Source organism: Onychomys torridus, chromosome 1 (assembly GCF_903995425.1).
Source record: "Onychomys torridus chromosome 1, mOncTor1.1, whole genome shotgun sequence".
Lineage (NCBI taxonomy): Eukaryota > Metazoa > Chordata > Mammalia > Rodentia > Cricetidae > Onychomys > Onychomys torridus.
The window spans coordinates 103926108-103939770 of NC_050443.1; the positions used below are offsets into that span (position 1 = coordinate 103926108).

The 13663-nt window shown below is 45.1% G+C and overlaps 1 protein-coding gene across 3 annotated transcripts in view; it reads right to left on the bottom strand.

Annotated features, from left to right (window-relative positions):
- Xpo6 (exportin 6) overlaps window positions 1–13663 on the bottom strand; it is a 112521-nt gene that overhangs the window by 44598 nt on the left and 54260 nt on the right. For all 3 annotated transcript variants that reach the window (XM_036191741.1, XM_036191744.1, XM_036191756.1), the window contains 4 exons: window positions 13168–13327; window positions 10409–10486; window positions 6995–7448; window positions 3432–3558 (listed from right to left, as the gene is read on the bottom strand). In XM_036191741.1, the coding sequence (XP_036047634.1) occupies window positions 3432–3558; window positions 6995–7448; window positions 10409–10486; window positions 13168–13327 (819 nt within the window). The remainder of the gene's footprint in view (window positions 1–3431; window positions 3559–6994; window positions 7449–10408; window positions 10487–13167; window positions 13328–13663) is intronic.

Below are 13663 nucleotides of genomic sequence, written 5' to 3' on the forward strand. Positions count from 1 at the left end.
CGGCTGTAAATGATCTCAGAACATGCTAGAGTAAACAGGAAGTAAAATGCTAACTGAAAGGGAACCCTATGATGCAGATTCCATGTGGTCACTATCCATGATGGGGTGGGAGTTTACAGTAATGTAGTTGTTTGGGGGTTACCCATGTTCCTGTAAATAATATACTGTCCATAGAACTGTAATCAAGCTCAGTAAATCCATAGGTTCACCAAACTGACTTCGGTGGAATCATAATTTGATCTGTTGCTGGTGCTCTATCTGGGGTGAAGAGACATTTATTTGTTCACGTCTCCCAGGAAAAGTTAATGCTCTGCTCTACTGCCCCGCAGTAAGCCAGCCCAGAGCATTTGCCAACTGCAATCCCTCAGCTTGGTGCTCAACACAGCCCACACCTCAAGCTCACTCTCCCACAGTGGGTCAGTTTGCATCTAGAAGGAAGGTTCTCCTATGGGAGGCCTGGAGAACGAAGCAAGCTGGAGGACAGCAATCTCCAGGTAAGGGAGGGAGGGAGGAGGCTTGCTTGCTTCTTGACCACTTTTCTGACTCTTTTCCCAACTGTAAATGACATATAAATATATGGAAATATCTCCTTCGGTTCAGTGGAAAACACACACAAGTCTACTAAAAGATGCACACTGGGGATGGCCCTGAATTATCCCCCTTGTAGTCCATCATCAGAGGTAGAGAAATTGAAAGAAATAAAACAGGGTTGTTGTAGTGGGTAGCTATTCCAGCTTTGACCTGGAAATTCTACCCCCATTGAGGCTTCTGGTAACTGCCATGCCTTCGAGGCAAGGCGGGGCCGAGACAGGAGCCCTTAAGACTTGAGATCCAGATGTGCCGGCTCTCTTGGTTCCTGGATCCTGGACGCTGTAGGTAGACCAAGCAGAGTTCTCCAGAACACCACTGGACTGCACTTCACCTCTCCTGGACCCTGTAACCTATCCCTTTACTTGTAAACTACCCCACAAAATAACCCTCCCTTTAACTACGTGGAGGTGCCCCGATACTTCCACCACTAGGTCGTGTCAGGGTATAGACTGAACAGAAGTCACCAGAGCTCACACACAGAACTGGGTCCAAGTGAATTTAAGACATTCCAGTTCCTTTCCCCATATAAGCCTTATTTTCCCACCTCAGCACTGGCTCTTTATCCCTTCTTTCTGCTCCACTTACCCTACAGTCTTGGGGCTGACACTCGACCCACCCTTCTTTCAAAGGTCTCCAAACTTTCCCACCACGCAGCTGCTCTTCTCCTCCAGTCTCCTCATCAGCTCTTCTGTGCTCTTCCCATCGGGTCTGGTGCACTCAACATGTTTCCCTTCTTGCTCTGCATGCACTAGCCCCTCCACCCTGATCAATCTTCAGCTTGGGTCCTCCACTATGGCCTCTTGCTCCATTGTCTGCTCCCGGAAGGAAGGAAGGAAGGAAGGAAGGAAGGAAGGAAGGAAGGAAGGAAGGAAGGAAGAAAGGAAAGAAGGAAGGAAGGAAGGAAAGAAAGAAGGAAAGAAAGAAGGGGATGGGATGGTAGTACACAACTGTAATACCAGCACTTGGAAGGTGGGGGCAGAAGGTCAAGAGCTCAAGGTCATCCTTAGATCCATAGCAAGTTTAAGGCCAGCCAAAAGCTACATGAGACCCTATCTACAAACAAAACAAAACAAAACAAAACAAAACAAAAAAGACTGTTTGATTCATGATTCTTGGTTCCCCCAAACCAGAAAGAGCCAAATCAGCAAGATGGATTTTCATTTACTAGAATATAATGAATAGGAACAAACCACTGCACACAACATACACCTCAAGCACAATGTCAAGCAAAAAAGCCAGACCAAATAAATAGACATTATATGCTTTCCTCTAGGGAAACTCTAGAACGAGGCAAAATTAGCCTGTGGAGTTGAGATCAAGCCTGGGTTAGTCTAGGGAGGAGGGGAGGAGTTGGGGAGAAGCATGTGTGCAGGGACTTCTGGATGCTACTACATACTACTTCTTCACCTGGGTGGCAGTTCCAACAGCTGTGTCCATTTGGGAAAAGCTCATCAACCTGCACATGTAGGGTTGATGTGCTTTTTTGTATAGGTGCTATAGAGCGTTAAATGAGAATGGCCCCATAGGCTCATATAGTTGAATATTTGTTTCCTAGTTGGTGGACTGTTTAGGAAGCATTAGAAGGTGTGGCCTTGTTGGAGAAGGTGTGTCACTGAAGGTGGGCTTCAAGGTTTCAGAAGCCCACACCAGGCCCACCCTCCCACCCCCACCCCAACCCCGCCTACAACTTGTGAATCATATGTGAGCTCTCAGCTACTTCTCCAGCACCATGCCTACCCACCTGCCCCTGACATCATGGATCAACCTTTTGAAACTGTAAGCAAGCCTCCAATTAAACACTTTCTTTAAAAATTGTCTTGGTCATAGTGTCTCCTCATTAACTACATAACAGTAACTAAGACATACGCCAGACTTTAAGTGTACTGTAAAAACACACTAACAGGCAATAGGAGAGTTTATAAATGTTATAACAGGCAAAAGGGGACTGCAGTGATGGCCACAAAATACTCAATTCACTGAACTCTTCAATTACAGTGAAGGGATTCCATGGATGTAAAACTAAACCTTAACAAAGCCTTTTAGAACCCCGTGTGTGTTTACATAGTAGTAGGTAACTGGGATACAAATTCAGTAAAGAGGATTACCAAAGTTACAAGTTCATTCTGGGGTATGTAGTTATGCATCTAGCTCCTAAAATCCAAAAGGAACTCAAAGAAGCTCTGTCAAATGGGGACAAAATTGGATATCACCCAAACTTAACTAGTGAGTGCTTTGCTATGTAGTCTTCTGGAGAGCTTTAACAGCAGCTGCACAACAGAAAGAAGGCACGCACGCACGTGCACACACACAGACACGCACACACACAGACACACACACACACACACACACACACATACACGCGCGCGCAGCCCACAACCATAATTACTGGGGTGGAGGGGTATCTAGAATTTGAAAGAGAACAAGGAAGGGTACAGAGGAGGGTTTGGAGGAAAGAAAAAGAAGGGGGAAATGATGTAATTATATTATAATCTCAAAAAAAAAAACCCAAAAAAAACCAAAGGAAATAATATTTTTAAAGGCCCTAACCTCAGACTGTTCCTCTAACCCACCTGTCTAGCATAACGGTGGTAAGGACGGGACTACAGAATCCAATCCTGGCTCTACACAACTGTATGTCCCTGAGCACCCTGTTCTCGGTGCCTCAATCTCTTTATCTATAAAATGGAGATTATATGCAAACGCAGCAAGAGCTACAACGCTGGGTTCTTAGGAAGCCTGAATGCATTTCGTCTTCCTATAATAAAGACTACTGTAAAGGGGGGGGGGGGGGGTCTTAAGAAGGAAGCCCTCGGTTAGGAAGGCCACTTTGGGTGCTTTACCTGATGAAAGGTGTACTTGAACAGAAGGGTCAGGAACTCTACCACAGGGAACTGAGAGTAGGACTCGATTCTTCTCAGGTGAACACTCACAAAGAGCCGCAGAAAGTCGGTAAACTTCTCAATGTAGCTACATGAGACAAGAAGACAAAAGAGGACGTAAGAAACCTAGCCAGCAGTTTCTTAGAAGAAAACTTAAATGTAATCAAATGCCCTCCAGCTCAGAACTCTACAAACACTCCCAGGTAAAACACAAAGACCTGCACTAATCACCCATGACACAGGCAACCCTTCATTGCATCATCACCTGAAACACAACCGAAAAGCGGCTTTCCTCCTCAGACACTAGCCGCCCTGCTGGTACAAGCTCAAGTTCAGCTCTGTGCCAACGCTCTAGTGTTAGCACCCAATTAAAGGAAAGAGGTCGCTGCTAGAAGGTGCTGGGGAGTTGACGGTGTCTTCACATCTGGCAAATTTAGAAAGGCAGGTCTTGGCTGGGACTGACACTAAGTTGAAATGCACTGGGCAGAGACAGAGATGAAGTCTATCTAGAGGGGACAACGTCTAGGTCACAATCCAATTTCTGTCCTCCCCCTGACACCCAGCACTAATGAAGGACTGCACATCTACTCCACTCTAAAATGGACTTTCAAATATAAGGGAGGAAGACTGTAAGAGCCTCTATAGATGAGGCTCCAGAAGGTAGTGACCCACCAAGGTCATTCAACCAGCTCCCAGCAGAGGGCGCTATCACTCACTCCCAGTGCAGTGCCCTTTCTGTGCACTGGGTAGTAGTTGGCCCATAATCCCCAAGCCACTTCACAGCAGAGTGAGTCAGTCAGTTACAAGGATAAGAGGTTTCTGTTCTTAAACACACAGTAGTACATTATCACTTTCACATTTCAGAAACTGGCATTTTAAGCCCCTCAATACCAGAAAGTGAATAGAAATCAAAATGGACATACCTTCCTAAATCCCATTTCAGAGACCAACAAAAGTACCTAGACATACTAGGCTTTGGCTGAATATTAAGTAATGTCTAAAAGCAACACTGGAATCATTAACTGCCAAAAATAGAGCTACATGATATCATAAAAAGGAAAAAGACAAGCACCCTTCAGAAGAACCACACTGGCTCAAACTCCAGTGTCTTCTGCTGTTCCTGAGACCTGCTCCCTCAGTAGGGCAATGCCTGCCTGGCCTCTAGATGGTTGACTAATACAGTAAGACATTAAAATCAATCCATTAGAGGCTTTTTGTTTTGTTTTGTTTTGTTTTTGAGACAGGGTCCTGCTATGGAGCTCTAGGTGCCCTGGAACTTACTATGTAGACCAGGCTGGCCTCAACTTTTTGGTGATCCTCATGCCTGACTCTCCTTCCTCTTCCTCCCCAGTGCTGGGCGTTACAAACATGAGCCATGGGCCCAGGATTAAAACTAGTTGTTCTGAGAAAGCAAAGTACAAAGCACCTTCTTTCTGCCATCTCCAGGGACTCCTTGGGAACACCAAGTCCTTATTTCTTACTCAGCATATGTATTGCTCCATGGTTACACATGGATCTTCAGAGGTAGCAGCCTTAAGGAAGATACACTTGTTACCCATAAAAGAAAAGTCTTAAGTCTATTTTAATCTTCAACTCAAACTGAAAAATGCAAGCTTGGTATGGGGATTCATGCTGTTAATCCTAGAAACCCAGTAAAGCTAGGAGAGGGATGCCACAAGTTCAATGCCAGGTTGAGCTACACAGCAAATTCCAGGCCAACCAGAGTACTGAGACTCTCTGTCCAAAGAGGAAGGAGGGGTACGCAAACAAGAACAAGGATGACTGCACTGCTGATACTAGACGTGCGTGCCTGCACCTCATCTTCCCCTTGCCCATCTGCCTGGCACAGACGCTAAGGAACAGGAGAAGCTGGAAGAGGGGTGAAGGGAGAGAAGCCAGGGCCTGGTTAGCAGCTCCTAACAACTGACACGCACTAGGTGGCTTCTACTTAGTCAGGGTCAAGAGCTAGGAAGCAAGCACACACTGTTTCTGTCACCTTTCCGCTTCCAGGCACCTCTCAGCGTTCACTTCGGATCCAGGACAAGTCAAAACAACACAGTTGATATAGGCAGTTTTATACACTTTTATTAACATATGAAGACAAGATGGCCTTTCTTTACCAATGCTAGAAAGGATATGAAACTGTGTGAATTGTGAGGCATTTCAACTCATACAGGAAGGTACTACTAAATGATGAGGGGATGCTACTGGAGGTAGAGACGGCTCAGGTACAGGCACTTACTGCCAAACCTGAAGGTCCAAGTTTGATCCCAGGGACCCACATGATAGAAAAGAAAACCAATTCCAGCAGTTCTGACCTCTACATACAACATAGCATGTGCCCCCACCCAACCACAAAATAAATAAACGTAACAAAACTTTATTAAGAAAAGATCCTACTGGATTATGAGTACTTTGTGACTATAAAAGGCAAATGTCACACAAAGTTTATTATTTACAATGAACCAAACCAAACTAACCTTCACTCAATTTTTAACTAGACAAACTTAAAGCTCCCCACTTTAAAAGAACTCTTCTGACTTGGGGCAACTGACTTTATAGCCTACCACACTTCCTCTAAACAAAGCAAAGAGCTAAGCTCTGTTATCACTAACAATCATGTTTGAAACGACTAAAATGTTAGCAGCCTTTACACAAGGAAGTCTCTAATAACTATTTACTAATGTAATACACTGCATCTGCTCTGAAGCTTCAGCCCACTTGATTGTTAGAACTGCCAGTTGCCCTTCACCTTTATATAGCAGTACTAGTACCATGTTTAGCAAAGAAGTAAGATGCTGAGCTGAGGCTGTGGCCAGTGGCAGGATGACTTTTCTGGCAGACACAAGGTCCTGGACCCCACCCTAGCACTACTGGGGTGGAGGGGACTCAGCCTACTTCACTGAGGTCATCTTATTTGTACAAGAAAAATAAGCCTGGGAAATTTTAGGTCAAGGGGGCAGTAGCCAAGCAATGCAAGTATGTACCACTGAACCATACCTACCTGAACACGTCTCCTATCTTGGATCAACAGCTATCGTTTATGTGACACTCACAATACTAACAGCATTCCTCTACTCTGCAAGACGTGCACTCAGGAAAAGTCCACTAGTGAAAACCAACAAGCAGTACCAAGTAAGAAGGGTGACATAACCCTGTACCTCTGCAGCCTGCTTCTGTTCTCGACTATGAAGGAGCCGAACTCTCACTTCCTGCACACAGAAGACCTGTAGGCAGACAGTGAGGAAGAGGGACAGAGCACGGACATGGACAGGAGGACAGGAGGTGGATGGATGGGGGAAAGAGACAACAGGCCTACACAATACACCAGCACTTTTCACACTCAATTCATTTCCCTTAACCACCCAAGCCCTTCTAGTTGAGCCTGAACATTCTGGACCACCTACCTTTCTATCTTTATCAGGAGCCCCATATTCTGAAACCAAAGGGGTTACAGACAGCGCATGACACGGTGTGACAAGCAGCCGGGCCCTTCTGGGCGCGACCCCGCCTGCTCTCCTTACCTGTCATCGAGCTCCTCTAGCCTGCTCTTCACCGTGTGGGCATTGTTATCCTTGGTGATTTTTTGCAGGAGGTAGAAGGTTTGCTGGAACATTCGTAATAAGTATTCCTCAAATTCCATAGGCACACAGTTCTTCGACATGAGTTCATTGATGCAGGACATGGCTAAGACCCCAAGTCGGCCACGCTCCTGACCCAAAACACAGTTCTGGCTGCTGCCATTCACTGATGCCATCTTTCTGGCCCGGGTATCACAGCCAAATCGAGCAAAGTGGAAGATAGTGGTGAGGAGGGATGGGGTGATGCTGGCAGACAGAGGAATCCAACTGAAGAGGTGGGCCAGGCATTCCAAGGCCAGGGAACAGACATACTCACTCTCCACATCCAGCACGGGGATGGGCTGGGGCAGCAGTTTGGCTGAACTAGGACTCTGCAACAGGTTACTCAGTAAATCACCTGGAAATTCAAAACATGCTTTTACAATACCCAGGACCAAACCTCTTGAAAATATAGCAAAGAATTCTCCTTTCCTCAAAACAATTTAGTCACTATAAAAGCAAAACCTAAAATCAATATGCTTTATATTCAATACCAACTACAGATAATACTGAACACCAAATATAAAATATGTATTTTTTTTTAAAATTGTCCAAGTGAGTTACAGACTTAAACCAAAGACAAAGCTTCATAAGAAAAACAACAAAACACTAGAATCTGACCATGGTGAAAGGAAAGATTTATGAAACAATCAAAACACAAACCTTGACAAAAAATACTGCTTATTTTAGCAACACATTACCAAATAACAGTTTCTCACTGATGAAAAGGATTATAACCAGGAAGATAGCTGACTCTAAGAAGATAGCCACAATAACTAACACTAAAAGTTCAAATGTGAAAAGGAACTGTTGCCTACCACTAGTAGCATCCAGATATACAAATAGGTGGTGGTCATGAAGAAATGATTTTCTAAACAAATGCAAAAGGTCAACTGGCCTATGAAGAAATGTCAGGCTCAGTCATTAGAAATGCAACCTAACGACGGCAAAAACAGGACTGTTGGCAAATATACAGAGCAAGAGAAGCAACAAGAATGTTCACATGTCTCTGCCACAGAACCTGGCATTCCAGAATCCTGTTATCACTCCTTCTATCAAATGACTGTTCTCTTCTAGCATATTCCAAAGCAACCCGCACACAGATCTATGGCAGACAGACAGAGGCTCTTGTATAGGGGCAGCTGGAGGCAATCTAGGCTCCTTGGTGAAGTCAGAAGACCGGGAAGACACTGAGGACATATGCCCCATGCAGCGAGCAAGCAGAGGCCTGTGTGTGTCTAAAGACACAGGTCATACGCAGGAGAGAAAGCAAAAAGACAGGTGTTGAATGAAAGGTCAGCCTCAGAACACAGCACTACCACATTATGTACACAGTGAGATATATGGGATCAATCACTTTTCACAGGAAGCCATACATTACATACATGTCTGTCTGTTAGGGGAAAGAGGATGGGAGAATAGGTTTGAAAGGGGATTAAGGAAAAAAATAAACACACACAAAATGAAGTGGGCATGCAATGGCTTAAAAAGTAACTGTGTCTCTGCCAAGTCTGACAATCTAAGTTCAATCCACATGGTGGAAAGACAGAACCCACAAAACTGTCCTCTGGCTGAAGAGATAGAGAGACATACAGACAGAGACAAAAAGACAGAGACAGAGAGATAAGTAACCATTTACAAAAAAGAAGAAGATGGGGAGGTAGTAGTGGTGGTTAGGGCAATAGTTTAGTGAGCAAAAGCACTGGCCATGGGACCCTAACCACCTCAGCGTAACCCTCAGAGCCCACAAAGAAAGCCAGGTGCAGTGTACACAGCTCTACTTCCAGCACTCACATGGCAAGAATGGAATTAGAGACAGACAAGAGAAATCACCCAGAAGCTCAGGGACCAGCTGGACTGGAACACACAGCACAGACACAGAAACAAGAGACCCAGGCTTGAGCAAGACGGAAGTAAAAATCAACTCTTGACAAGTTGTCCTCTGACCTCCACATGTGCAGCATGGTACCCATGTACCCGTGGACAAGACCATGGGGGGGGGGGTGTACACACACACACACACACACACACACACACACACACACACACACACCAAGGTGTCTCAGTGCTATAGACTGCACAAGTTCATTACCTGGACTGATGGCTTAAACTTTTAAATTCAAGTATTGCTACAAAACCTCAGTTCTCTTTACATCTGCAAAATTTTTTTAATCATTCAAATACTGTAAAACGTATACCTGCTGAGCCACCAGAAATACATACGTGAAGACAGCTTTGTCACTAAGCACAAAGTTCACACATTATTGCAGGCTTGAAATATGCTCTAGAATTCCATTTCTAAGTAGTGTGAAAAATAACAAATGTTTTTCAATCTGAGTACAATATCAGATTGAACAAGTAGTGTTCTGTGAGCAGCCGTCAACCCAAACCCATGGGGTGGTTCTCAGTTCTAAGTCCGTATCAATGATGCATGAACAGCCTGGGGCTTAGAGGGTTGATTTCAACAGCCCACTTCCTCAACAGTGTGGGGAAATATAAGACTATTTCTCATAATCACATCAGCTTTTACAGGAGAGGAAGGTGTGTACTAGCTCCAGGCTGTGCTCTACCTGGAAAGCTTCTTTGGCCATTTGGTATAAGCAGAAGCACTTACAGGGTGTTTAAAGACTTCATTGACTTACTCTTACAGCCTCAGTTCTTTACATGAACACTGTAAATTCAGCACTAAGTGCTGCACACTGGTCCTGCCCCCAGTTTGCCCTGGTAACAGGACTTTCGCCCCAGGCAATAGGGAGGACAGCTTTCCCTCCCTACGCCTGCTTCTACAGGTCGCAGCTCTGTAGAACAAAGCAGACCTCTCAAGCCCCTAGCTTATAACAAACTCAGTACAAACAAAACAGCAGGGAGCCTGAAAAAAACAAAGATGTCCCAAAGCAGAAAGGACAGCAATTTGTGAACTGGCAGGGGTGGTCAATTACTCAGTAGGTGCTCCAAGCCCATCAAGCTGAGTTTGATCCCCAGCTTCTTCTGAAAGTTGTCCTCTGTGTGCAGTGTGCACAACAAAAATAAGTGTAAAAAGGTTTAGTAATAAATTGGCAGAACAGAGATGGATGGCACAAGATCAAAGGTGCCGTCTTCATGACAGACAAACAAGAAGCAAAATGTGCTGTTGAAAATATTGTATTAGAAAGTCCAAGTACTCAGTGCAAAGACAGCGCCTCAGAAAACATAGGCAGAAAGGCCAGGACGAATTAGGGAGAGCAAACATCTGTACCCTAGGTAGATTAGCTATTGCTATTCCCAGGTGAGAACCGAACTCATTTAGCCAGGAATACCATAGTGGGCAGCAGACCATACCACTTTCTCCTGAGGTCGGGGATGGTGGTGGGGTGGCAGCGGTAACACTGTGTTTGTCCCAGACGGTTTCCAAGATACCTACCAAGAAAGGAGAAACAATTTGAGAGATATTAAGTCCAACATAGAAAAATCAAAACAAAAACTCCTGTTATCACTGATCCAATATAAGTATTTACATATCCCTTCCTCTCTGTATCTACTTCCCGCTAAGAGCTGTGCCTCTCTACTCCACTTCTACCTATCTCTTTTCACACATTTACGGATACAGTGTGCATGTTCACATGTGCATGTGTGGGCATGTGCATGTGAAGGCCCAGGGTTGATGCTGACAATCTTCCTCAATTGCTCTTCTACCTTATTCTTTCAAGGGAGGGCCTCTTTCCTAGTACCACTAGCCAGCTTGCTCTGGAAGCTGAGGCGGAAATTACCGGAGGGGTAGCACACCTCCCCAGCATTTGTGTGGGTTCTGGAGATGTGAACTCTATCCTCTTGTTTGTACAGCCAGTGCTTTAACTACGAGGTCGTGTCCCCAGCTCTATTTTGCAGACTTCTGTCCTAAGTGCAGGATTTCCACTGCTTCGTCCAGATCTTGCTGTGTGGCTTCTCCCTAACGTTTCCTCCAACCTTGTTCTTTGTGATTGCTACATTTAAGGGTCACTAATCCTCCCTGGACATCCCAGGGTTCTGGCACACTGTGGTGTCATTCTTTCTCGGCTCTCCTCTGGTTCACTACAGCTACCTTCTGCCCACCCATCATTTACATCTTCTGTCTTTCCTCTGGTTCCCACTCTTCTTCTCCTAGTTCACTCTCTGCTAGGGAAACTGTGGTGTGCCTTGCTTCAGCCAAATGTCTCTCTCCCAGCCCAAAACTCCTTTTGACTCTACACATGAGCTCTACTGTTATATGGGAGGCATTCAGAAGGCAGGTAAGGAATCCAATCACAGATCAGTACAACCAAATACTTCCTGGGTCATACCACTTGCATACCCTAAACTCAGCTCTTTATCCCTACAATTCTACCAGTGATCCCCATACATTCCTTACCAGGTGAGTAGCACAGCCCACAAATCTTGGTACCTGGCCCTTATACACTCCCTTCCCAGCCTCACCTGATCCAGTCTTCTCCAGTACTGACCCATCTATCTGCTATGTCTTCAATACATACCATTCTCCCTCCTCACCTCCATTCTGCTCTCCTCTAAATCTCAGCCTTCCCTTTCCACTGACTGCTACCTGTCTGGTCTTCCCATTTCCACTCAGCTGTCCTATGTCTCAGGTAATCTTCCTAATCCTTGGTTTTACTTCCACACAATACATCGATCAATTCTTAAAACATCATTTTTTAACTGTTTACTTGCCTCTTCCACTTAGGTGCAAATTCCCAGAAGACAGGACTTGTTTTGATCCTTTGTGTATCCTGACAGAGCCTGGCACACAACATCACCACAGAGGCTCATAAAAATACTCCCAAAGGCCAGGTGTGGTGGCTCATGCCTTTAATCCCAGCACTTGGGAGACAAAGGTAGGTAGCTCTCTTTGAGTTTGAAGCTAGCCTGGTCTATACAGTGAATTCCATGCCAGACAGAGCTACATATTGAGATCCAACTTAAAAGCAAACAAACAAAAAAAACTGCCCCCTCCAAATATTTATTGTTATAGCATGGATAAACCTAGAGAACCTGTTAAGTGAAGAAAGCCACACATAAAAGGTCATATGATAGGATAGGATATGATTATAACACTTTATGAAAGGCTCAAAACAGACAAATCCCCATGGACAAAAGGTAGATGAGTGATTGGAGGAGGGAACAGTGACCTCTTGTGGACTCAGGGTTGCCTCTTTTTTTTTTTTTTTTTTTTTTTCGAGACAAGGTTTCTCTGTGTAGTTTTGCGCCTTTCCTGGATCTCACTCTGTATGTAGCCCAGGCTGGCCTAGAACTCACAGAGATCCGCCTGGCCCTGCCTCCCAAGTGCTGGGATTAAAGGCGTGTGCCACCACCGTCCAACTAGGGTTACTTTCCGAGGTAACAAAAAATGTTCTGGAATAAGGGCAATGGCTGCAAGGCTTTCAAAAACCCTTAAGCCTCTGGACTGGCACAGTTTAAAGTGAATGTATGCATGTGTCTTAGATCTGTTCTCGGATGGTTTCGTGTCTGTAGGCACAGAATGCAGGGCAGGTGCATAAGACATAGTCCCAACTATAAATTTAACACTCAGTTGATAACAGTAAGTTTGTTTTGAATGAATACATTCTGAGGTTTGAGTTTCCATCTGGGATCCAGGGAAGGATGGGGCCGGGGAAGCAAGGACACCCAAGTTCACCATCATTCATCATTCTTTCAGTCTATTTTAAAGTACCCACCAGATGCCAACCACTAAAACAAACATACAAAAGGAGGAAAAAAATCTTGGATATCCAAATAGAAAAGACAAGATGAAATAGCACCTTTCCATTACAGATTCAAGCAGCAGTAACTTCCGGGCAACACACACACACACACACACACACACACACACACACACACACACACACCTACCTCATTAGTCACATAGTGAGGACCAATTAAGAAAAGACTATAAGAAATTAAGTTACAAATCTCCTGTGAGGTCTTACCATGCACCAGTCTGTGGACCTGAGGCTAGGAAGCCAGCACTAAGTTCTTCCCACACTTACACTCAGTCAGCAATACCTAGAAGGCCTTGGCTCTGCACACCTGCAGCCAACCCATCTCCACTCACCACCAAGGCACTCACTCACCTGTCAAGAGCCCAAGCACTGTCTGCACCTGGTCCAGCAGCAGCTTCCGCAACTCCTCCTTCCGAGCCACACTGAGGTCCTCACGGGGACAAGCTAGCTCTTCCGAAGTTGTCTTCAACATGATCAGCCCAAGGGGGGTTGTCACAGGGGACTGGATCAACTGACAAGAAAAAGCAAATTCTAAGCAATACAGAACTAATGAGCTACAAGGAGGAGGAGTAAAATCCAACCGGGAGGTGCCGAACTTCATATGGACAGACTTCTGAAAGAGTTTAGAGGATCATTCATGAAGCTTGGCTTTACTGACCATTCAAATTTTATTCTCACTTTGGGGCCAAATTCTACCATCAGGAACTTAAAAAGCAGCTGGGGCTGGGTTAGCTCAGTGGTAGAGCGCTTGCAAGGCCCTGGGTTCCGTCCTCAGCTCCAAACAAAAAGCAGCTGGAAGCAGTCCTCTCCTATATCAACAGGACAATCTTTACACAAGTCCAAATTC